Source organism: Mizuhopecten yessoensis, unplaced genomic scaffold, assembly GCF_002113885.1.
Source record: "Mizuhopecten yessoensis strain PY_sf001 unplaced genomic scaffold, ASM211388v2 scaffold11169, whole genome shotgun sequence".
Taxonomy (NCBI): Eukaryota; Metazoa; Mollusca; class Bivalvia; order Pectinida; family Pectinidae; genus Mizuhopecten; species Mizuhopecten yessoensis.
In genome coordinates, this window is record NW_018408914.1 from 1,288,838 (window position 1) to 1,316,754 (window position 27,917).

General features: G+C 34.6%; 1 protein-coding gene across 1 annotated transcript; it reads left to right on the forward strand.

Moving 5' to 3' along the window:
* Nucleotides 1–1,335: 1,335 nt before the first annotated feature.
* LOC110467278 (organic cation transporter protein-like) lies at nucleotides 1,336–26,350 on the forward strand. The gene is made up of 11 exons (XM_021524340.1): nucleotides 1,336–1,415; nucleotides 7,188–7,344; nucleotides 8,465–8,666; nucleotides 10,991–11,094; nucleotides 12,592–12,746; nucleotides 14,276–14,444; nucleotides 16,087–16,305; nucleotides 22,398–22,624; nucleotides 23,158–23,333; nucleotides 25,641–25,783; nucleotides 26,131–26,350. Exons 1-11 carry the CDS (start codon nucleotides 1,346–1,348, stop codon nucleotides 26,204–26,206), a joined length of 1,698 nt encoding a protein of 565 aa, XP_021380015.1. The 5' UTR covers nucleotides 1,336–1,345; the 3' UTR covers nucleotides 26,207–26,350.
* Nucleotides 26,351–27,917: the final 1,567 nt, after the last annotated feature.

A 27,917-nucleotide genomic window follows, 5' to 3' on the forward strand; every position in this document is an offset into this window, starting at 1 on the left:
TTCCAAAATATGTTATGTAAGTCTCGTCTGCTCGCAGTCTCGTATGGCAATGTTAAGGTCATTCCAATATGGCTGCCACACCAAACTGTATATCAAATTCAATAATGCATTCCGTTAGCATTAAACAATCCCTGTCACCAAACAAAATAACTTATGAAATAACTCACTTTTTATATGTTCATTTTCCAAACTGAAAACAAGTCCCAATTCAGGAAAAAATCCATTTAAACTTGTAAGTATCATAAGGTTGGCTGTCCATGGAGATGCATTTGTCGAGAAAATTGTAAGAAAATGTGTCAAATCTCCAGAATAATGGCATGTATTTCCCCTGAATAAATCACAACTGAGCACAAAGAGAACAATGCTGATTGAGGTTGGAAAAAACATGCGAAGCAAGTGAGATTTTACCTGTACACCAGTCACTGCAGGTTCTCACTCCGGTACTATGGCTTGACTGGTATCAAAAGTCTTGTTAGCTTTGTAACGGTTCACGTCCTTCGTCCTCCACCGTTGTCCTTCCGGGTTCTAGCGTAAAGTGACGTACATTTTATATCCTTGTAGTCTGTAGCGTGACAAAATATATACCAAACACTAAACTTATCGTTTCCAACATTTATTATCAAGGCAACATTTACAACAACGTTTATGAATAGTGCGACCTATGATGTGGGTACCCAATAACATCCTGCGCCGGCGTTAACGTCATAATAGTGACGGCCCGCAGTATATATACGCATGAATGAACCCACATAATAAGACCAAATACCAAATCAAAATACATGTCATTATTCTGGAGATTTGACACATTTTCTTACATTTTTCTCGACAAATGCATCTCCATGGACATCAAACCTTATGATATTTGTATAAGTTTAAATAGATTTTTTCCTGAATTGGGGCCTGTATTCAGCTTGGAAAATGAACATATAAAAAGAGAATATTTTTATTAGTTATTGAATATTTTTTCTGAAATTTAGTGTGCATGTACCTCAATTATGTTTGAGAAATATTGGAGGAGGAATACATTATTGAATTTTATATACAGTTTGGTGTGGCAGCCATATTGGAATGACCTTAAATCAAGACGTGCACAGGTACAGGTGTGCTCATAACTACACTGTGTTTACAAATGCTGACACAAAAGGAGGCCTAGCCTATCTGTATAGGGGCGAGATACTCTGAACGGTCACCCCCTTAGCACAAACGCATTGCTCACGTGTGACAGACGTGTGCAAAACAAGAGATTGTACATTTTTATCTGTATCTGTGAAAGATACCAGCTTCCGGTCCATCAATTAATATGCTTCAGCTGGAACAACTTTAAAATGTCAAAAGGCGTGAGTCAATGCAGACATTGACTTCTTGTTTATTTAACCCACTTCATCTTTTTACTCAAACATTTGAGTCATTCAAAGGTATGTACACAAATGTATTTCGTAACACCGTCCATCTTTTAAGTACCGTGTAGTTATAAAACAAAACAAAAACGACGAATAGCGTCGATTTGATCTGTATGGTTGTATATACTGTACACCAATATGTTTGCAAATGTTGTTGTTGTATCCAAGTAATGGCAAGTCATCACATCGGGTAGTGTCAACAAAATCACCAGGCACTCTTATGGCATGTCATCACATCGGTTAGTGTCAACAAAATCACAAGGCACTCTCATGGCATGTCATCACATCGCATAGTGTCAACAAAATTACCAGGCACTCTAATGGCATGTCATCACATCTGGTAGTGTCAACAAAATCACCTGGCACTCTAATGGCATGTCATAACATCGGGTAGTGTCAACAAAATCACCAGGCGCTGTAATGGCATGTCATCACATCGGGTAGTGTCAACAAAATCCCCAGGCGCTCTTATGGCATGTCATCACATCGGGTAGTGTCAACAAAAGCACCTGGCACTCTAATGGCATGTCATCACATCGGGGAGTGTCAACAAAATCACCAGACACTCTAATGGCATGTCATCACATCGCATAGTGTCAACAAAATCACCTGGCACTCTAATGGCATGTCATAACATCGGGTAGTGTCAACAAAATCACCAGGCCCTCTAATGGCATGTCATCACATCGGGTAGTGCCAACAAAATCACCAGGCACTCTAATGGCATGTTATCACGTCGGGTAGTGTCAACAAAATCACCAGGCACTCCAATGGCATGTCATCACATCGGGTAGTGTCAACTAAATCACCAGGCACTCTAATGGCATGTCATCACAACGGGTAGTGTCAACAAAATTACCAGGCACTCTAATGGCATGTCATCACATCTGGTAGTGTCAACAAAATCACCTGGCACTCTAATGTCATGTCATCACATCGGGTAGTGTCAACAAAATCTCCAGGCACTCTAATGGCATGTCATCACATCGCATAGTGTCAACAAAATCACCAGGCACTCTAATTGCATGTCATCACATCGGGTAGTGTCAACAAAATCACCTGACACTCTAATGGCATGTCATCACATCGGGTAGTGCCAACAAAATCACCAGGCACTCTAATGGCATGTCATCACAACGGGTAGTGTCAACAAAATTACCAGGCACTCTAATGGCATGTCATCACATCTGGTAGTGTCAACAAAATCACCTGGCACTCTAATGGCATGTCATCACATCGGGTAGGGTCAACAAAATCACCTGACACTCTAATGGCATGTCATTACATCGGGTAGTGTCAACAAAATTACCAGGCACTCTAATGGCATGTCATCACATCTGGTAGTGTCAACAAAATCACCTGGCACTCTAATGGTATGTCATCACATCGGGTAGTGTCAACAAAATCTCCAGGCACTCTAATGGCATGTCATCACATCGTGTAGTGTCAACAAAATCACCAGGCACTCTAATGTCATGTCATCACATCGGGTAGTGTCAACAAAATTACCAGGCACTCTAATGGCATGTCATCACATCGCATAGTGTCAACAAAATTACCAGGCACTCTAATGGCATGTCATCACATCGGGAAGTGTCAACAAAATGACCAGGCACTCTAATGGCATGTCATCACATCGCATAGTGTCAATAAAATCACCAGGCACTCTAATGGCATGTCATAACATCGGGTAGTGTCAACAAAATCACCAGGCCCTCTTATGGCATGTCATCACATCGGGTAGTGTCAACTAAATCACCAGGCACTCTAATGGCATGTCATCACAACGGGTAGTGTCAACAAAATCACCAGGCACTCCAATGGAATGTCATCACATCGCATAGTGTCAACAAAATTACCAGGCACTCTAATGGCATGTCATCACATCGGGTAGTGTCAACAAAATCCCCAGGCGCTCTTATGGCATGTCATCACATCGGGTAGTGTCAACAAAATCACCTGACACTCTAATGGCATGTCATCACATCGGGTAGTGTCAACAAAATCACCAGGCACTCTAATGGCATGTCATCACATCGGGTAGTGTCAACAAAATCATCAGGCACTCTGATGAGCATAACATTGTGTTGTTTGTTTACGATAATAAATTCAATTGATTTTACTTGAAATAGAAAAGTAAAGAGCAAAACACTGAGTCTGATACGTGCTGCTGAATGCTTATTAAATACTTTCTATAGTTAAAAAACTGTATTGGGCATTTGAGGTCAAGGTTAAAGGTCAAATGGGGGTGATTTTTTTTTTCTACGTCAGTGTCAGTATTAGGGACCGAAATATGCGATGGAAACCGGATTGGACGGATAAATGAACGCGTGATCAAGATGAATAATGTTGACTCACAACTTTGTTTGAAGCAAAGTATATAACTTGCTTATTATAAGGTGCATTAATTAATACATATTGACTTGATCGTTCACTTCTAATGCTACGTGTTTAAATGGCCCAAGCCGTTGGATTATACACGCATAAGGAGTACTTATATAGATATAGATATCTTTGTCTAAAATGATATACTATAGTATTGTCTATTGCCTTAACCCGACCGACCAAAAATATCAACTAAAAACCCTACTTAAATGTTTAGCTAAAATTTGAAATAGCTTTTTATATGTTTTTTTTATACCACAGAAGTTAAAATAGCTGTCTCCGATGTTGTTTAGTATCTTCGCATTACCTCTAACGCTGAAATGTTTACATGTCACAGTGAAGATTACAAATAATGCCTATTTCATCCAAAAGAGCTCCTAAGTAGAAATATTGATTTGATGCATTGTTGCATCTCGAAAGTTGAGTTAGTGATTTGTATTTTATAAACAAAACAGTCTCATTTTTCGGATTTGTATAAATACACATAAATAATACTGACAATTATAGACAACTCTAATTGATATCAAATATATCTATCTCCATCTGTTAGTAAACAAACAATGATATTATAAATCTAGGTGGGTTTTTTTCATTTTTCAAATGTATTTCTGGTATAATATGCATAATTAGACACATTTTTTTCCATACTCCTTAACACCCATAAACACGCTCACTGCATTCACATATACTCACGCATCATTTTATAATGTATTGTTATCATCAACATCATCACCCTGATATCTTTATCATGACGTTGACATCATCCTCATCGTTATCATCCTCATTAGTAAACTCATCATACTGATTTCATCGTCATGAGACTCTAATTATCATCATCATCATGCTCTTACTGATTTCATCGTCATGACACTCCAAACATCATCATCATCATCATCATCATCATCATCATCATCATCATCATCATCATCATCATCATCATTTTGTTTTTGTAATTGTTTATTTTTTCAACTTTTTTTAAACATACATAAAATCTTACAATCAAAAGATCATTATCAGTATCATCATAAAAAGCCATTCATCATGATTGACAATTATATAATATTTATAATCTTCATCATCATCATTACTGTCATCAATTATCATCATCATTTATAATTACACTTATCATCATTCATCAAAATGCCACTCACCATCACATCATTATTATCATCATCTTCATGTCACTTTTCATCATCATCTCCATCATCAATTGACAATTTATTCTACAGACATTCATCTTCATCGTTTTTCATTACATCATCCTCACAACTGTTGCTATACAAATACATACCCTCGCAAAAATCCATAGTGTGAAGTACAAAAAAAAAAAAAAAAATCTTATAAACTGATAGAGGAAAAGATCATTAATACATAGGTTCAGCACTGCCGGGCTTTGAGGAAAAAAATACTTTATAAGGAGTACTTGAGTACTGATTATTTGCATTAATTCAAATACTTTTGAACAATAAAAGTATCCTTAATTAACATTAACAAGGGCATCTAAATTCAAAGATTTGTTAAAACATCTAGTTTTTTTTATATATAATGCTTTATGAGAAATATAATTTCATTATCGACTGCGCTGGTCTGTGGTGATGTGATTCCAAAAAGGAAAGATTCTTTATTTGTTGAAAAGGCAATGAACAAGATATCTAAAAGATTTTCAAGTTCCTGTAGTAGTCCTTGAATTTCTCTGCATTACCATAAACAATGAATTATTATTTCTAGTTCACTATTACAAAAGGTACACAATGGACTTGAAGTGATATTTATTTTTAACAGAAAATTGTTTGTTACTAGTATATAGTGTATAATTCTCACCTGAAACCATTGTAACTTTGAGCTCTTTGAGACTGTAAAGGGAATTCTATAAATTTTCTTCCATTTTTCTATATCAAAGATAAAAGTTCTCTCCCATTTCTTTACCCAATTAAGTTGGTGTTAATTCTATACCGATCCAGAACCTCATGTAGTGAGAAAAAAGTTAAATTTCTAGGATCTTTAATCAAGTCATTTAATGAAAATATTCCAGCATTAAACCAATTTTGATAGAAGATGAAACTATTTCCAATTTGTATATCTCTATTATACCAAAGTGGAGTTTTCAAAATAGAGCCATACTCAAGTAAACTCTTCTTAAATAAACTTGAATTGTTCATTTTTGCACAACCTATAAAAACATCTTTTCAGAATTTATTTGTACAGTTGGATCCACATGAAAGATTAAAAGCATTCCCACAGTTCTGCAACTTTTTGAGTTTAGGAGCAAGGTCCATTTTCCTGATGACTTAAATATCCTGCGCACCCAACCTAGTTTAAGAGATTCCATAAAAGCTTTGATATCAATCATTTTCATCATCATCATCAAGACATTAAACACTGAAATCATCATCATCATCATCATCAGCAGCAGCAGCAGCAGCAGCATCAGCATCAGCATCAGCATCATCATCATCAAACTGATATATCCATCATGACATAATCTTTTTCATTAATATTATTATTATCATCATCACGACTGAAGTCAACCTCATATCACAATAATATCGATCGTAATCACACTTGTCATACTCATCAAACTGATATCATTATTATTACTGAAATCAACATCATTCTCACAATAATATCGTTATCACACTGTTGTCATCATCAAACTGATATCATTATCATCATCATCATCATAATCATGACTGAAATCAAAATCATTCTCATAATAATATCATCATCATCCCACTGTTGTCGTCATCATCAAACTGATATCATTATCATCATCATATGACATTTAAATCATCCTCATAATTACCCAGACATTTTCATCATGACATTGACATTATCTTCATCATTGTTATTCTCATTATGCTCTAACCAATTTCATCAACAAGACACTAAAATCAACATCATCATCATCATCATCATCATCATCATCATCATCATCATCATCATCATCACCACCATCATCATCATCATCATCATCATCATCATCATAATCACACTGATTTCATCATTATCACAATCATGCCATCATCAACCTCTAACTGATATCGTCTTCATCGTATAATAATAAAATCATCATAACTAATACACTGATATATTCATCATGATACAAAGTAGTAATCACATTGATGTCATCATCATCATAATCAGCAATACTACAAGTGTTTTTCGCATGTAAGTATTTATTTGCTAAAGCATATCATATCATCTCTCTCACACCTTTCATACTTTCTCTCAGCTTATTAGCTCTTTTGATATACATTCTTAACAATTTAAATGTCTTCTGATGTAAGTGTAGCCCAAGTAAGGAAACACTTACCATGCAATATGACGTCACAATTAAAGATGACGACGCGTGGATTTCTTACAACATTCCTTACCTTAAATTTGTTTATGGCATTATTACAGAATCGACTCCCACCATGCAGCTCGACGATATCCTGAAAGTGATTGGGGAATTCGGACCATATCAGAAGCGAATATATTTCCTGCTGTGCCTGCCAATCCTCTTCGTGTCCATGTTTGACATACTAAATGCTTATCTGATGTATAACCCGACACACGTGTAAGAAATGTGAAGTAGTGTCAGATCTGACATGATATGATGATAATATTGATATTTCAAAACATCAATGGTTTTAGGAAATAATATAACTTCCATGGTACCTTATGGTTTATGAATAAATGCAATACAGAATTAACATTAAAGAAAACGTGGTATCGCCAAACATACAAAATACATAAGAGTACACAATTACGTCGAAATGTGTTTTTTTCAACAGATGTGCCTCAACGGAACACACCTGATCAAAGCAAAGAAACATCCTTTCTGAATAAACGTCGTACGCATGTTCGTTCTGGTTGTATTCACTTCTACATTGTACGTAGGTTTTGACATCGTGGTGGTATAGGTATATTTAAACTTTAGAAAGGGCCGGTTTCCAAAACGGCCCCTTCTGTGATTCAAATTTCCTGTTGGTGGTGCATTGCCAATGCCGTTGTGGTCACAAATCTATAAAGTATAAAGATTTAGGTCACTTGGTTTGTTTTTTTATGGCTCCTCAAGGTTGTACCTTTCAGAAGCTGTCTAAGTGTTGATAAAATGTGCATGTTATGTAAAATATTAATGAAAATCTAATCAAATGATTGTCACCGATTTTCTGATGGAAATTTGCATCCAAAACTATATAACGGGAGAAAATTGCAATTTTATGGCATTTTTCTTCATAATTGTGTCTCTGCAAGTGCATTTTCATCCGATAAATTTATCTTTTTATGTTTTATGAATAAACACGATGTTTTGGAAATATTTATCAAAAGAAATTTATACTATGTTGCGAATTACAATTTCGAGATAACCTTCTTTTATTTACGAACTTATGTCTTTGATGCTGAAATTGACAACTTTATAAAAATACATTTTCACTGAAATTATGAAATCTGGGTGTCGGAAAGGTGTAAAATTATTCTTCGGAAAAGAAAAAAACAGTAGTTGAACTAGATAAGAAATTATACGGGGGCAGGCTCCTATGGAGAATTAACATTACTGGAAACAGGCCCTTTGAGGAAAACAACTATACCTACCTTGTGTTTATGAAAAATGGGATGAAGTGTCAAACAACGTACATGTATACATATATTAAATATTACACAGTTATGGTTGAGAAACCGCTTTTTTCTAACAGGTGTGCCACAATTGCTTCCCCTTTTCAAATAAAGGAAATCTCCTCCGACTACTCCGACAAATCTTCCAGTGTTAATCCTGATCAGTATGAATATGGGGAATGCAGTGTAACGATTGGAAATAACAGCAGTAATACAACATTGAATGCATGTTCGTCTTGGTCGTATGATAAGACTGTGTTTACTTCTACGTATGTTTCTGAGGTAGGTACACATTATATTGTTTCTTAATGGTAGGTGGTGGATGTTTTCTTTATCGCCAATCAGCCAAATGCTTATTCAAAATATCTTAAAAATTAATTTTATAGATTTTTACAAAAATATAATACTATTTGCTTTAAAAGACAACTGATGAAGTTATGCATATTCCAATACATTGTGTTCTTATAAGGATAAAGTTGAATCACGCTACACACCATTGGAGACGTGATATATACAAACTGCAATGATTAATGTTATCATGTCTGCTTGGTGATAATACATCCAAAAATATACAGGTTTTTTTAACAATTCTTAACTATCTTTTTAACGGATTAACTCTTTCTTTTGTAATGAATTGCAACACTACCATAGATGTAATTTACAACATCAAGTACACTGTACACAAAACGGTATCTTAACTATCACGCAACACGTGCTATCATAACGTTACTGTTCGAAATTTTTCGAGTTGTCATCACAAACAAAATTGGAGGAAAGAAAAAACACTTGGTTCTAATGCTTGGCGTATTTTATACCTGAAGCCTTCACTTCCTTTAGTCACTTGATACATTGACCGGCACTGAATTTTATCGCCTCATAAACAGTTCTATCTCTGTCTTAATTCTGGTATAACCATCGCTTTTGGCGACAGGATTCACTCTTAATGAATGTAATGTTTAAATATGATAATCTGTAATACTCATTCATGTTATAAATGAAGTTGTGTATCTCTATTAACCTCTGATAATAACCATTTTATAAATGCATTTTTATTATTTTCTGATTATCACACCTTTTATAAATGTAGCTGTGCATCTCTTTTAATCTGTGATAATCACCCTGTATATATGTTGTTTTGTATCTCTCACAATCTGTGATAATCACCCTGTATATATGTTGTCTTGTATCTCTTACAATCTGTGATAATCACCCTGTATATATGTTGTTTTGTATCTCTCACAATCTGTGATAATCACCCTGTATACATGTTGTTTTGTATCTCTCACAATCTGTGATACTCACCCTGTATACATGTTGTTTTGTATCACTCACAATCTGTGATAATCAACCTGTATACATGTTGTTTTGTATCTCTCACAATCTGTGATAATCAGCCTGTATACAATGTACATGTTGTTTTGTATCTCTCACAATCTTTGATAATCACCCTGTATATATGTTGTTTTGTATCTCTCACAATCTGTGATACTCACCCTGTATACATGTTGTTTTGTATCTCTCACAATCTTTGATAATCACCCTGTATATATGTTGTTTTGTATCTCTTCACAATCTGTTATAATCATCCTGTATACATGTTGTTTTGTGTCTCTTCACAATCTGTGATAATCATCCTGTATATATGTTGTTTTGTATCTCTTCACAATCTGTGATAATCATCCTGTATATATGTTGTTTTGTACCTCTCACAATCTGTGATAATCATCCTGTATACATGTTGTTTTGTATCTCTCACAATCTGTGATAATCAACCTGTATACAATGTACATGTTGTTTTGTATCTCTCACAATCTGTGATAATCATCCTGTCTACATGTTGTTTTGTATCTCTCACAATCTGTGATAATCACCCTGTATACATGTTGTTTTGTATCTCTCACAATCTATGATAATCACCCTGTATACATGTTGTTTTGTATCTCTCACAATCTGTGATAATCATCCTGTATACATGTTGTTTTGTATCTCTCACAATCTGTGATAATTAACCCTTATATACATGTACTATTGTGTCTATGTATTTGTAAAAATAACCCCTTTATAAATGTGGTTGTGTATCTCTATTAATCTATGATAATCACCCTTGTATAAATAAAGTTTGATATATCGATTAATCCGTCACTCCTTTAACAGCTCTTTATTTCTGTTAATTGGTGATAAATGATTTTTGATCTCGACTAATTGTTGATAATCTCCCCCTTTCATGCTTTTTATTTCTATTAATTTGTGTAAGTCACTGCTTTTCATAGCAATGTAGTTCTATTAATTTATGATTTTCCTTCCCTTTTATTGGTGTTTTCTTTAATTTAATACTATTTTTCAAAGTTATCTGTGTTAATCGCGGTTATTATCCCAGCTATGTACATATGTATCAATCTTTTAAAATTAACCCTGAAATCATAGCAATTTCTATTAGTGATAATCACTCCCTGGTATAACCTTACATTTGTTTCAATCTATTATGTCATCATTTATTTATCGCTATGCATCTCCATTTATCCGTGATTTATCGCTGGGGGGTTTTCAAATTTATTTGTGACACTTGCACCGTTTGCTTTCTATATAAACCTGTTTGCTTGTTGCAGTACAACTTAGTATGTGACCATGCTCTAACGGCAGCGTATATACAGGTCGTCATGCACTCGGGGTCAATGACAGGCTCATTTGTTGAGGGTTTCCTATTGGACAGGTAAAACATGAACTTATGTATCACAGTACAATACAGGTCTTTTACGTGAACATGTTACAGATTTGCTTCAAACTTGTATTCTGTTAAGGTTCAACAAGCCTCTTAAACGATGTAATAGTCACCCTAAATGTCAACCCCATGGTAAGTCATATTCACAGATCCTTATTCAAAATCGGAATATATATGTTATCAAACTATATTGAAATTGTATATAAGCTGCTTTAAATGTACATAACCAGGTTAACGTAGTCAATAATAAAGCATTTAAGCTGATGAACCAAACTTACCTTGAACAAAGTTGCTAGAACTTCTGTTTATCATTTGTTATCATATTTCTCCTTTTAGTACTAAACTATCTGAAAATCAATAAGTTTTAACTAATAAATCACACCATGTTTATCACGGTGACCCGTTCTGTCGTCTGACGAAATTGTATCGTCGATAGCAATCTGACAAAACAAACTTACAAGGAAATTCGATGTTTATATGGGTCTATACTAGGCCAATAGCAATCTGACAAAACAAACTTACAAGGAAATTCGATTTGTATAGGGGTCTACACTAGGCCAATAGCAATCTAACAAAACAAACTTACAAGGAAATTAGATTTGTATATGGGTCTACGCTTGGCCAATAGCAATCTAACAAAACAAACTTACAAGGAAATTCGATTTGTATATTGGTCTACGCTAGGCCAATAGCAATCTGACAAAACAAACTTACAAGGAAATTTGATGTTCATATGGGTCTACACTAGGCCAATAGCTATCTGACAAAACAAACTTACAAGGAAATTTGATGTTTATATGGGTCTACACTAGGCCAATAGCAATCTGACAAAACAAACTTACAAGGAAATTTGATGTTCATATGGGTCTACAGTAGGCCTACGCCGCTCCTAGACGAGGCCGACACTACCAACAAGCCAACCCCGGGGGTCGGGGTAATAATGACGACACAAAATGTTCCTCGAACGACATACATGTGCAAATGAACGATAGTTTATATCCTTTAATGAACCTTGAAACAAAATGTGAAGAGACTAGCAAACGCTCTTTCTGTCATCATAAACATCACTTTTTCAGACCGGGTTTCAACACCACCAATCTATAACGGAGTTTAAATTTTCAGAAGGTTAAACTGTTGAAACTTTAGTTAGGAAAAGTCGTCTTGGTTATAGTTCATTCGACAATTAAACTCTGGTTTCTTCAATGTTTTTCTAAACAAGGTCGTTAAAGTTAATGTTACGGCATAATGCTACACGATATTTATTGATGAAAGGAAGAAAGTTTGTGATTTCAATGACATTTTTGGTTTTACTGCCTTTCGCTTCGACCGCTCATGTGGTGTGTAAGTACATTTCCCCCGTTCTTACTCGCATGAACATTGCCAAACAACTAATTGTCTATATATATATAAGAATATTTTTACGATGTTGCCTGATTTAAGGAAATGTACCGTCACAATGAAATCCTCCTTGGTATCTACTCATTTCAGGTTCGGGAGAAAACTTGCTTTGTGTGGAGGCATTACCCTTGCCATGGTGGTTGGTACATGTGCCGCATTCTCTCCTAATATCTACGTCTTTACAGTCCTTGGATATATCCAGTCTTTGTTTTGTTCGTTCGTATTCTCAGCAGCTTTTGTATTAGGTAAATTGTCATAGCTCGAAAAGACTAATACAGTTGAACAATGTTTGCATTTTTACATTATGTATTGGACGCGTGTTTGATAATGAGTATTTAAAATGTCAAATCACTTAATATTCATAACATACGGTTCAATCTAAGCTACATTTTTTAATTATATCTACATTCAGAGACATGCTAATCAGTTATTAATAATCACTTATTTACCGCAATTATAGACTCATTTCCAACGGGGAGGAATGCAGGGTGATGTAGTATTTATTTCATTGGCTCAGGCTGATTAAACTTATATCAGAATAAATATACCAAACCATTAGTACAAATCGTCTTCGAGATATACAGCGTATTGGCCATATTTAGATATAAAAACACAGCAACACACTTTAACATAAGAGTTTACATACAAAGCAACACACTTTTACATCAGAGTTTACGTACATAACAACACACTTTTACATCAAAGCTTACATACATAGCAACACACTTTAAAATAAGAGCTTACATACATAGCAACACACTTTCACATCAGAGTTTACATACATAACAACACACTGTTACATCAAAGCTTACATCCATAGCGACACACTTTTACATCAGAGTTTTCATACATAGCAACTCGCTTTAAAATCAGAGTTTACATTATATCAACAAGCTTTTACATCAGAGCTTACAAACATAGCAACTCACTTTAAAATCAGAGTTTACATTATATCAACAATTTTTACATCAGAGTTTACATACATAGCAACACACTTTTACATCTAAGCTTACATACATAGCAACACACTTTTACATCAGAGTTTTCATACATAGCAACTCACTTTAAAATCAGAGTTTACATTATATCAACAAGCTTTTACATCAGAGTTTACATACATAGCAACACACTTTAAAATCAGAGCTTACATACATAGCAACACACTTTCACATCAGAGTTTACATACATAACAACTCACTTTTACATCAGAGTTCACATTATAGCAACACACTTTTACGTCAGAGCTTAGATACATAGCAACATTTTTTACATCAGAGTTTACATACATAGCAATACACTTTTACATCAGAGTTTACATACATAGCAATACTCTTTTACATCAGAGTTTACATACATAACAACTCACTTTTACATCAGAGTTTACATTATAGCAACACACTTTTACATCAAAGCTTAGATACATAGCAACAATTTTTACATCAGAGTTTACATACATAGCAATACTATTTTACATCAGAGTTTACATACATAGCAATACTATTTTACATCAGAGTTTACATACATAGCAATACACTTTTAAATCAGAGTTTTTATACATAGCAATACACTTTAAAATCAGAGTATACTTTATAGCAACACACTTTTATATCAGAGTTTACATTATAGCAACACACTTTTTTATCAGATTTTACATTATAGCAACACACTTTTACATCAGAGTTAACAATCAGAGTTAACAATATAGCAATACTCTGTTACACCAGAGTTTCACTCTATTCCAATATTATAATCACATGTGCTCGTTTATACGCAGGTTTGGAGCTTGTTGGACCGTCCAAACGTCGCTGGGCTGGGATTCTGGTTAATTTTTTCTATTCAGCTGGGCTGATGTTGTTATCAGGATTTGGATATGCAATCCGTGATTGGCAATATATTCAAATTGCATGCTCTTTACCTTTGGCACTTTTCATCTTTTACTGGTGGTAAGTATTCCGGTTAATTCATTGTAAAAACAAAACGCTTCTGTCAATATAGTCCATTATCATAACAAGATTGCATTCGTTTATTTTTATTATCTAAATGTTCATCACTTCCACGACATAGCATTGGCTTAATCAGTACCTATTTAGGAAAAGACAAGGTGTTTTGTATCGCAAAAACAATAGAATATTAATTCTAAACATAGTGTTGAATCGAACGCAAAATCAGAGACGGAAAAAACTTAAACAAAGCAATCCTTTTTCAACGAAACTCTCCAAAAGTATATGAAGATAAATACAACATGATCCAAAAGGAAAGGCGGTGTCTGCATCATCGATGACAACCGCCACAAAAACCGCAAGGAACACTTACAATCATTAGAAAACGTCAATATCTATATCACAGGGAAAAAACGTTATTTCCCAAAGAGACTATATGATGATGCCGACTATAAAATCTACGTGCTATTCGAAACAAGACATCAAAATACTGTGGTAAGCTGTCCCTAGTTAGTTTTTTTGTAATGAAAAATCAAGCAAGCGGCCGATGGAAAAGGCTGCAGTATCCTTTACTTCAAGGTAGGAGAGTGTATAATGTTGTAATTTTGCTATTCGTAGACAACTCGTTTTCGATGTACGTTTGTATCATACATGTAGAACTTGGAAAGGGCTCTGGTACGTACCATGATATAAGCACGTGAATACTCTGCTGAAACATCTTCCCATGAAAAACCAAGAAGAATATTGTCAACCATTTAATTTCAACCTCGATCTGTTTTATGTTGACCTTTGTCATGCGTTGCACACAACATACCCGAAACTGTACGTAACGTCTCTCAAAAAAAAGAAAACATTCCTTCATTATGGTAGGAGGTATGTTAGTATACGGGATAAAAGGAGGAACATTATTTGATAGACCAATTAGTTTTGAGGATAGGATTTTATGTACAAATTTAATGATCTATAGTTTTCTTTAAAATCCTTATTCCATTCATGGTATTCCCACGCATATTGGATATCTCTGTCATTGTTTATTCTATAATATTGATACGTTTAAATGAGAGTTTCGATAGTAATTTGATAGTGCCAGGAGGTTAATGAGATGACGCATTTCAAATCGAAAGAGGTACACTTAACTTGATCTTGTTATGGCTAGGTACATTGTAGCTAGGTCAATGGATCAGAGCGACGATATTGTGATCGGCAGTCTTACATTATTTTAGAATTTTGTAGTTGTACCAGCGGACGACAATTAAAAAAAAGACATTTTAAGTGTTTTTAAATCATTTGAATTTCTGGTTCGATGAATCCATCGACTCTCCGTCGCGGTACGTTATAGACCTAGGTAGTCTCAAAGTAAAGCAAGAAAGTATAGCTAGTTAGTTATTGATCTTTTTTTTAATTGGAGTAATTTGGTGAAGCCTACTACAATTATAATTTCATCCATTTTGTTTAAAGGCATGAAAATAACAACATTTTTCGAGTTCGCGTTGCTTAGAAGCATACTTGAAACAATAAAATACATGTTCCTTCTTTAAAGATTTTTTAAACGAGCCGATGGTTATCAGTTTAAATTTTATTCTAATATATATTTCATATTGATCACTTTTTGTTAACGAATGCTTGCTTTTTTGTCTCTTTGAAGGATCATTCCCGAATCACCACGCTGGCTGATCAGTCAGGGTAGATATAAAGAAGCCCATGCTATTATCCGTACAATAGCTAAATACAATAAATGTGAAGACAAGCTGTTCCTTAACCAACTAACAGACGATGATGACGAGGAACCCGAACGGTTCAAAATCTGGCACCTTTTCTCGTCTTGGTCCAATATTGTCAGATGTGTGATAATCTGGGTAAACTGGTAAGTTTATTAAACGGATAAGACATTTTGATTGGACGTCTCTGTAAAGAATTTACATGTAAGTTTTTTTTATTTTTTGGTATAACAAAAACATAAATAGATAAACAAATTATGCAATTACTAGCCATTTCAAAGGTGATTATATGATAGCGTATGATATTTTCCGGAGAGTTCGGTCAACGTTCAAATTATTTATGTATATATTGTTTTAAATATATTATACATTCACCGGTAAATTTGATTGGATAAAATCATTTTTGTTGTGGTACTTAATGTTCATTTATTTATTTTTTTATTCAATTTTTCTTTTTTATAAACAACACATTTACACACAAAGCAACAAGCACACATTACATTGATTACAATTCCCTTCACAACGGACACCTCTTTACAAGAGACCAATTATATACTGTACACATAGTACACATATACACATACACACTCACAGGGGGGGGGGATTGCAAACTTTTCTTTATAGTATAATGATAATTGTTCACATTATTTTATAAGAGAAGCCATTTTTCTACTTTATTAAGCAAGACTATATTATTTTTGCAGTTTTTATGCTTAATTATCAATATCTTATGAGATTTAAGTTCAAAAAGAATGTGATTCTTTAAACTTGTTATATTGAGTTCTATTTCTAGGCATTTCATTTTAAAAATGTATTGTTTAATCAATAATAGGATAAGATTATCCACTATCAAATCAGCATCCTTTGAACTGAATTGTCCAAATATAAATTCCTGTTTGTCAAAATTCAAATCAATATTACTGGTTGCAAGCAATTGTTTTAGTTCTCTCAAAATTTCACATACTTTACCACAATCCCAAAATAGATGTTCAATTGTTTCTGGAAATCTTTTACAAAATGTACAAGTTGAATTTTGTTTTATTCCCATTTTTTGTAGGAGTGTTTTTGTAGTTTAGATTCTATGGTTAATTCGGTATTGAAGCCATCTTAATTTAGTACTTTCAGTAGTTTTAAAGGGACATGCATAAATCTTTATCCATTATTTGTCCTGAATGTTAAAAACCGTAGACCATTTCCTTTGTGACGTGGGTTTTGTATCATTTCGGCATAAAACAGCATAAATATCCTGTGCCCCTTTATTCCTCCTTAATATAATATTAAGATTTAAAGGTATATTAGGTAAACAAATACTCTTTTCTAAAGCAAAGATTTCTTGTTTACTATTTATAAACTGTTTTATAGCACTGATTGTACTATGAAAAGTTAAAAAATTAGACCTTATATCATATCTATGTTGAAATTCTACAAAATTGTAAAAAGAACCATCTTCTTTAATTATATCATATATAAAAAGCACTCCTTTTCTATACCACTCTTTATAGAAAACAGGCTTATTGTTTATTTGGATATTGTGATTATACCTCAAAGGATTTTCACATATTTTTTCACTATATAAATTGGACGACACTATTGTTTGATACCATGCTTCTAGAACGTTTTTCCAAAATTTATTTTTACATTCTTCACATATAATTTTCATTTTATGAATTCCACAATTAGCTAAAGAGAACTTATCTATCTAGTTTTCAGGAATGAAAGTCCAACTAGCATCTTCTTTATAGATCCTCCGTACCCACGTTGCCTTTAGTGCTGTTATGAAAGACTTTAAATGAATCATTTTCAAACCACCATGTTCGTATGACTTTATTATAACATCACGTTTAACTTTATCAGTTTTTCAGCACCACAAACAAATGTATAATGTTATTTACTTTTTTTTATATAAGAGTCATGTGGGTTTGGAAGAGCTATAAAAAGATGATTAAATTGTGAAATTAGCAATGTTTTAATAATGGTTATCTTACCTATTGGAGTGAGATTTCTTCTATTCCACGAACTTATGAGAGATTTAAGTTTAACAAGTTTCTTATCAAAGTTTAATTTAACTACTCTATGTAAATCAACATCATATTCAATGCCTAGCAAATTAAAACGTGTACTTCCCCACAAAAGATTGTGCTCTGTTGTATATTTATTATTACTATATTTTTCACTGCCTATCCAGATTACCTGGGTCTTGGTGAAATTCATTTTAAGACCTGAAATTCTGGCATAATAGTTAAGTTGTTGTAGCGTTACATTTAAAGATTTTTCTGAACCGTCAAGGATAACAGACGTATCATCAGCAAACTGTGATAAAAGAATTTCTCTGTTATTTACAACAATACCGCTGATATCAGAATTATTTCTTAACAGAATCGATAAAATTTCAGCACATAAGATAAAAATATATGAAGAAACAGGGTCCCCCTGACGGCATCCACGCTCGATAGTGAAAAAAATGGATAAGTTCCCTCCTATGTTAACTGCAGAGCGTATATTTTTTTGAAAAAGGTTGATCCAGTTAATAAGTGATGGTCCAAAATTGAAGAAATTTAAAGTTTTTGTAATAAAATTCCAAGACACAGAGTCAAAAGCTTTTTCAAAATCAATTAACAATAGAAGACCAGGTATGTCATTTTCTTCAGTATAATGCATTAAATCATAAATTAAACGTGTATTTTCTCCAATATATCTACCTGGAATAAAACCAGTTTGACTGTTGCTAATTAATTTAGTTATTATAGTTTTGAGTCTTTCTGCTATCGTGCCGGATGCCATCTTATAAATAGTATTGAGAAGTGTGATGGGACGCCAATTTTTTAGTTTATTACGGGGTTTGTCGCCTTTTGGGATGCATGTTATAATTCCTTGTTTTTGAGTGACTGACATTTCTGAAACTGAATAACCAAAATTAATTGACCTGACAATGAAATGCCCAAGTTGTTNATGAGTTTGAATTGTAGGAATTAAAGAAGCAATCAAGACCCCAATTAGCCCGTATTACATTTTCCTTTTCTGCTGTAAAATGTGTATCCTGAAGACAAAATATATTATAATTTTTATTTCTCAAGTATGCAAATACGTCTTTTTGTTTCACTATATCACCAAGACCCTGGCAATTGGCAGATAGTATTGTTACACCGTCCATGTGTGTTTTAAAATCACAATGGTCGTTGGTTTGCAACATGGGAGAACACCAGGAATGGGGTCGGACATACATAAAACATATAAACACATATAGAAAATATGATTTTGAGAGATAATGGAACTAACACCCACCTTCTACTATGATACGTTTCGTTCACTCTACCACAACCTCACGTCGCCATATATATAACAAAAGCTTCTGTGTGACAGTGATTGCAAGGTGCGTTCTATTAACCTTGTCTAAACTGTATACACATGTACTCGAATGTACATTTAAATTGATGCATCGTATTTATAACTAAGTACAATATTAAACTATTCAATATTAGACTATATCCTATATTCCATTTACATTTGGACATTTTGAAATATTCTAAGAAGTAATACATTTAACTAATATATAATATATCATATGGTGTGATTAAGGTGCATTCGATTAACCTTGTCCAAGCTGTTCACACATATCCAATCGTATACATTTATTAAGTGTAATATTAAACTACATATCTTCCATTGATGTTTGGATATTTTAAGAGTTATCTAAGATATACTAAGTTTAACTAATACGTATATAATGTACCATGGTCGATTAGGGTTACTTGAATAGCATAACCTTGTTTTTAGTTCATTTACCATCACGTGCAAGTTACACTTCCTGTATACAAGTACACATGTACAATAACACTCGACACGTTGACGGTGTATGTTTGTTCTTATATAAAACATATGATGTATGACGAATTTGTACATTTTGCGTCAATCACACTTTTCTTGCACTCTTTTATGTTATATAATTATACCTTCATCAACAGAAATAAACATTACGTAAATTTGCCGGGAAAAACAAGGCAAAAATATTCCTGTCATTAAGACAAGCACATACATTGGGCAGAGACATCTGTGCAAAATGCGTTCTGTAAAAATAGACAAACATAACTTTATGTGATTTCTGTAGATAAGACAGATTATATTGATAAATGAAATAACACTCTATGTAATAGATGTTATAATTTGTTTTATCATATAGTTTCGTGTAGTAGTGGTGGCATCCACACGATATACACTTACATATATATATATGAGTTACATCATTATTGCTTTCACTACTAATCTATATTCCGGACTCGTACGTATACTATACAGACTTACGTTGGGTGCGTTCGAATTGGTCCAACTATGCACAAAATCCATCTCACAAAATATCTTCCAATCACAGATGTATTTGCAAGCATAACATCCTAATGATAAACAAGTTTATTTACAATGAAATTTGAGGCATGTAAATGAAGATCAGCACACATTGGAATTAAAATCTAAACAGGAATCACTGGTGTGACGCTGCGCTTGAAGCATTACATGTGTATTTTTTAACAATATTTCCCATATTTGTTCTGTAGTCATAGCCTGGTTATTTTCTATAGTTTTGATATTATAGTTCACTTCGTTATCGAATCATTTAATTTTTCTGATGTATACACACACACACATATTGGTAAAGACTATACGAAGTAACTAGAATATATGTGAATATTTTCAGTATATATATAATTTATCACTCCTCCGCTCTTACCGTCTATCGTTGGAATGTAAAATTGGCGACAGGAGTGACAACTTTTTTGAACGTAATGTCATCAACGAGATTACCAACGTGTTTTACATGTTGAAAGACCTGTATACAAGTCTGTCCAAGTCTATGCCTGGGTGGATTCTATGGACTGTCTTGTCTGCAGAGAGCCTTGCGTATAGTTTACCATTGTCACTCCATTTATCGCTGACCCGATCATCGAATGATAGACTATCCATCAAGTGTTGGTTTTCCCGCGAAAGGTCATCCCTGATAACTATACCCCTTCCTTTGAGCTTGTGACGTTTCTGGATACATTCTATTTTTGTACGGCGACACATAAATTTGACGATGATAGGTCTTGCTTTATTGGATCTGTACTTGCCCAACCTGTAAGCTACGTCAATATCTGTATTCTCGATATCAATGTTCAGATCGGATTTCAGGAAACTATGAATCTTCCGACAGGTTTTTTCCATGTTCTCGTCTTGTTCGTCCGCCAGGCCGAATACTCGGACACTTGACTTCCTAGTGTACTGTTCGAGCTCGTTGATGTCATACTGAGCGTTCTCTGCAGTTAAGCCGACTTCAGCCACTGTATCTTTATTTCTCTCTACGTTTTTTCCAGATTCTCTATGCGCTTTGTCATACTTAATGTTCATAACGGCAGATACTGTGTTATCAAAATGTTTTGAGTTTCTTTGATTAAATGGTAAAATACGTTCAACTGATAAAGTTAGAACTTTAATAACACAAATGCAGCTGATTAAATTTCACACAACAAAGAAGTACATGACGCTGCTCTGACTCCGTCATGCCTCGACATTGAAAGTAAAAATATACAGTTATTAAATTTGGTTTCGTTTGATTTGGTTAAGTATCTTATTAACAACCAAGTTCATTCCAGGATGTGTTTCCATGTGTGTAACGATACAAGTGTGCTTTAGGGCGAATACTGGTGTACTTTCCTCGTTGCGATAGTGTGGATCTTATGTCGACTATAAACGTGATACATCACTGAAATACTATACCGAACGCATTGAGCACAGTATTCTACCTGGTTTTATCAGACTAACCACGGATAACCTTGTTGCGATTATCCTAAATACACCATTGTAACTAACATGAATGGGAACGTGGCAATTACGAGAATATCAGTCTAATCAATTTTGATGATATTTGATAACTAGCAGCTTAAAATCACCAACAACCTAAATACAATATTATATATACACACTCGAGTGCCCCTCAACATGCAGGTGTCTAATTCTTATAGGGAATAATGCATACCAGCTACGGATAAAGAAAATTGAAAAAAACAATAAAATATGCCTAGTTAATAGTATCTGATAAGGAATAAATGAATGGTTTAGATTTTTTTAAATACCATTATCATGGCGTAAAAAATATATATGTTGTTAATACTTTTTTGAATGAATTATGATGAATGAATTATGAGTTATTCGTGTTTGGTTGACAAACATTCAGAATGTTATTATTTTTCTATATTTCTGTTGTTTGCAGGATGGTTATCTATATAACATACTTTGGATTTTCCTTAAATGCTGCTAATCTAAGCGGGAACTTTTACCTCAATCATCTACTCGCTGGCCTTGTCGAATTTCCAGCTAACGCTGTTGCGTTTGTATTGTTGGATAGGATTGGGCGGAAAAAACTCTTTATCTTAGGGATGGTTATCGGCGGATTATGTTTACTCTTGACAGGTGTATTCGAACATTTCTGGCCTGTTGGTAAGGTTAGAAGTTACCAGGTTAAGTTTATGAAATTATATTTCAAACAAGTGAAAAAAAAAATGTCATAAGAAAAACAGCAAAAGGTTCTTGATATCGAATGCGATGTATATTTTGTACAATATATTTACCAGAGATTCTAGTTTTCTGTCAAACAAAACCCGTTACCCAATCATAGTGATACGATCCGTTCAAATTTCCAATATAATTTCGTTCCCCTTGAAAGATTTTGCCGAAAGGCATTATACTGTATCTTTACAAAACCTTCTTTAAATTTATATTAATTGATTTTAGCTATAACGAAAAGCAACACACATTTTCATTTGTTTCATAAACAAAATTACACACTAATAAACGAAATCATCAGCAGTATAGCCAGGCATAAATTTACTTCAAAAAGTTCAAATACCTGTCTGTTTGACAACATTTACACTTAAAGGACTTCCTAAACATTTTTGAACGCCTGCATTTCAACTAACTGTTTATGTATTGATGCTAATCTTGGCTTTATAGTTGTGTGTATTCTATTTCAGAAATAATTTCTATTTCGTTTGCTATGGTGGGAAAATTTGGAATAACGATCGGATATGCCGTGGTATATGTGTGGTCAGCCGAACTATTCCCCACAGGACTACGGAGTACAGGACTAGGCTTAGGATGCATGTTTGGCGATTTAGGATATATATTTGCGCCTTACGTTTTACAACTGGTAAGTAATACATCTTCAAAATAAATATTGTTTTGGTTTGATTTGGTTTGATATGGTTTAACGTCCTATCAACAACTAAGGTCATTCAAGGACGTGTCTCTAGATTGAATGTGTATATGCCTTCGTTCATGTGTGTATGTGTGCTGGAGACAGGGTTTGTTGTTGTCATCGTCTCCTTGCGATAGCGCGGATCTGATGCTGACTTCACAGTGCAATCTCACTGAAGTAACTTGCCAAGGGCACCAACCATAGCATTCTGCCCGGTCACATTATACTGACAATGGTTGGAACAAACAGTTATTGCCATTGCCAATGCAGAATGTTTAGCATGGATTGCCAACTACGATTTGGTTGGGTTGGTTGTGGTGGGATGGGGTGGGATAGGGGGTCCCGCATTAGTCGCCCTTACGATCATGCGACGGGTAACAGCAGGTATATGCTTTTATTCATCCCCGACCTGCAAGGGTGAACAAAATAGACTAGAATGTATATACGCGTGTCTTTACGTGCTATATAAGGTTGAAGAATCAAGTTTTGATGCTTCATTATTGTTTTATAGGCACCTTTGCCAATTTGCCAATCGCGAGCAAATCGTAGAGAGATCGTGCGACTCGTTGCAGAGGTCATGGGTATATATATATTCGCACGAGCAAAATCAGTGGCAGCAAGGTCGATGGTCATTTTCAAAAGGTCTTACCTGCGATTCCAAATCGCAAAATGATCGCAGTCAGGTCTTACCTGGTCGTACGACCAGTCGCGCAGAGACGCACCACCATTCGTGGTCAAGTAGTCACACGCGGATTGGTCGTGCTACTGGTCCTAGATCGGTCGTGCCACCTGTCGTGCAATCCAACGATCGGTAGTGCGACCAATCCCGACTGGTTGAACGACCTTACGTATGGTGGTACCACCCGTCTTGATCCTGCGGACGAGTGTTTTTGGAGTGACATTTTGGGTTCAAGTCACACTCCACTACGAGACCGAAAGAAAACTATGGTCAGTATGCAATTAATGCCAGGCATATAACTCATGTTGGCCCTTATGATGGACAGCTGGGTGTTGTGGCGGCAGCCGTAAGAGTCTACAAATATATCTGATCGAGTGACCCCATCGCACGACCGTCTGCGACCTACTGCGATCGCCGACGCGAGTGGTCGCAGGTGGCCACAAATGATGATGGTACGATCAGTCGCTGGTCGACACGACTAAGTGCACGATTACTTATTTTGCGATAGATCTTGTCCTATCGTTGGTTATCGCACGACAACTCGTACCCCCAGTCGTATTATGACCTACAACCAATCTCAATAGCAATCGAGTTATGCGATCATCATTTGAGATCATAGCAAACATTGCCGATTGGTCGTACCTCCGCCGAATTGCCACCAGTCGCACGATCAAGAAATCGAACGATCCGGTGTGACTAAGGATTAAGTCCGTTCCAAAAAGAAGTATATCATGAAAAGCACATTCGGCTTATCATTCCTCAGAATCATGGTTGGTTGCAAATGTTGAAAATAGAAACAAAACAAAAAGACTTAAGACCTTTACATTACGAAGCCTACACTTTGTTAATAGTGCCATTTGGTATTAATAGAACCGCAACATCAAAACAAAGTGTTGACTGCTTCATCTCATACATAGAAGGGAGAAAACTCCAAGTAGAAAAGCCCTTGGGGGAACTCTTCTTTACGATTATAAATGATACAGTAGTACCCGTTACTTTAAACAAGTGATCCTTACTTCATATTTGTATTGAATGTTATGGAGGATTAAAACACATGCAAAAAACAAAGTCTCAATTAATGAGTCTTGTTGGCAAATTAACAGATAACCATAACATATATATTTTACCGTATAAAGATCCCTTCAACTACAAATTACTAGGATATAACAAAATGTCCTAATGTATGTGACAAGCTATCCAATCTTTTAAAAAACATTGCATTATATGAATTTGCGTATACTTTTGTGTATGATACTATTTTATGTAGACAAACTTAATTACTTCATAAGCAATCATACATTGCAGACAGATAAGTAATAATATTGGATCGATTTTTTTCAAATGCATTTAATATAAATCATAATGTAATTTTTATTTTTACACCAGATTCCAAGAAAATTTGTGATTCAATATTACAGAACAAACGTATTTTAACATAGAAATAGATTACAAAGTATGCCCATAGCAGTTTGATATATTATTACTAGTCTTGCGAACGGCATGAGTGTTCACATCAGCTAAAGCAATCCTACGTAGACTTCTTACTAAAACAAACGTTTATTGGTGACTTTGGTTGACAGACTCGACGTGTCCCGGGCTATGGACGTGTTCTACCGTTATTCCTGTTCGCTGTGTTGGCATTGGGAGTCTCGTTTCTCACTCTTTTGTTACCTGAGACGACGATGGAATCACTTCCAGAGACAATGCAAATTCACCCAGAAAAGTAATATCAAATCATCGTCCTTGTCTTTGATTTTGTTCCTATAAAGGGATTATCATACGACGAAATATCTCTCAGAAGACTCTTACGCTTTCAAAACAAATTGGTCTTATTCTCCTTTTCAGTGATCCACATAAAAGTATGCCTTTTTTCAAAAAGCAAGTTTTATTGATTTTCAGTTTAAACACAATTGTTTTGACGTTTTGGTATTCTCTTTTTGTTTTTTCGTAATTCTAATATTGGTGATTTCTTTAAATCTAAGAAATATTCAATAGAATGTTATTTTCTGAAAATGTGTACATCAACTAATTCATCATAACCTAATATCATGTAACTGATTTTTATTGCAGATTCGAGTCTCCTAAAGATAGCAGTCAGAGGAGGATATCAGGAGATAAGCTGACAGTGGAGGAGTCGTTATTATAAATCTAGACATTTGCAGAGTTCACTTATCAGCTGTTTTATATTGGTGAATTACGAACAATTATTTTACCCTCGTATTTTTCTGCACATCAACACAAAGAGTACTGTGACAACAAACAACATCTTATTTAGAAATAAATTAAAGTGTTCACTTGACTGATAAAATCGTCCTATATTTTATGATGTAATTGGTGAACTGCTAAACCAAAGAGGTGGTATTCTTGATTGGCTAACTTGAGGCTCCTCACACAGGTGTCACATTGAAAACAATTAAATTTCTTCTGTAAGAATGTTCCCCGTCTTTAATCACCCACCGTAAGAATTGCAAGATGCATTCACATTTTGGCGGATATCTTTATTTGGTTAGATATGTTTGGCTACTGTGCGCCACTCTCAGCCTACTAGAATAACCGTCACGTCTGGCAACAACGAAGATATATGAGAAAAGTGGTTTGACAGTTTACTGGACGTTTTGGATTTACAATCGTAAGAAGGCTTTTGAAACAGAACGAGTGTAACGAGTGTAACACACTTAACGTGTTATAAACCTTATTTTATGAAACAGATTAACATAACAGTAAAACACGGTAATAACGTAAGTCAAGCATAAACATCAGCCAACGCAACGTCGTCTAGAGTGTTCCCTATTCTAAACGACCTTAACAGAGAAAAGAAACCTCAGCATAAAAACAATAACAAGCTGGCTTTTTTAGAGAAAAACAATTATCAGCCTTTAGCTTTAGTTATTCCCCTCACGCAAATGGAAAACAAACGTCCTATCAAACGTTCAAAAGTTGAATATTTTAAACCCATTTTAGTCACTAAATATTGATTAATGTCTTATTTAGGAAGGACATTTTCAATTATTAAATAGATATATGAAATCCACAATAATATTGCTTACGTTAGGAACATTCGGTTTTGTGCACTAAAAACTAAAAAGTATCAGGCACGGTTGACACACACACATCTATCATATTTAACTCGTACTGTATCTTTATGTATTAGCTTGTTACACATCTTGCACCACGGTGCCGAGAGTAATTGTAGAGATCAGGCCACAATAACACATGAAATGCACGAACTGTATGTATTAAATCTTTGCTATCTCTGTCATAACGAATGCCAGAAGGTAACATGTCAAATTCACAGCAGACATGGGAGGGGGGTCAGTTTCTGAATTTAAATCTGAAAGGGTCACACTAATTATGGTTTCATAAAATATAAAGTTTGTAAAATCTATTTGATGAGAGCAGATGAATAAGCTGTTGTGTTGTGCTGCGTTGTGTTTTAAATTTATCTGAATTTACTCTTGAGGTAGGTCAACATTTTTATTTCAGTCTAATAGGGCAACCGCTTTTCATAAGTTGTGCCCTATGGGTTGATACTACTGGTGATATTTTTCCGGTATTATTTGAGTGCGAGAGTTTTCTTTTAAGGTGCCGCTAATTATTTATTGACGACATTAATCGATTAATGGTTTATTCTCTCCTGAGTTGGAAACCAGGGACTCTACATACTCTCACTCAGCTGCCTTCCTCGATCGTTACCTACCCTAACGTCTCATTACTTAACTGTGCGATAAGCGGGACGATATTGACTTACCGATGGCGAACTTTCCCTTTATTGAACGCAACAACCCTATTTCCATACCATTAGAATGTACATGTCGCAGTTTATTCCGCATTCAAGGGCTTGATACAAATGGCATGAC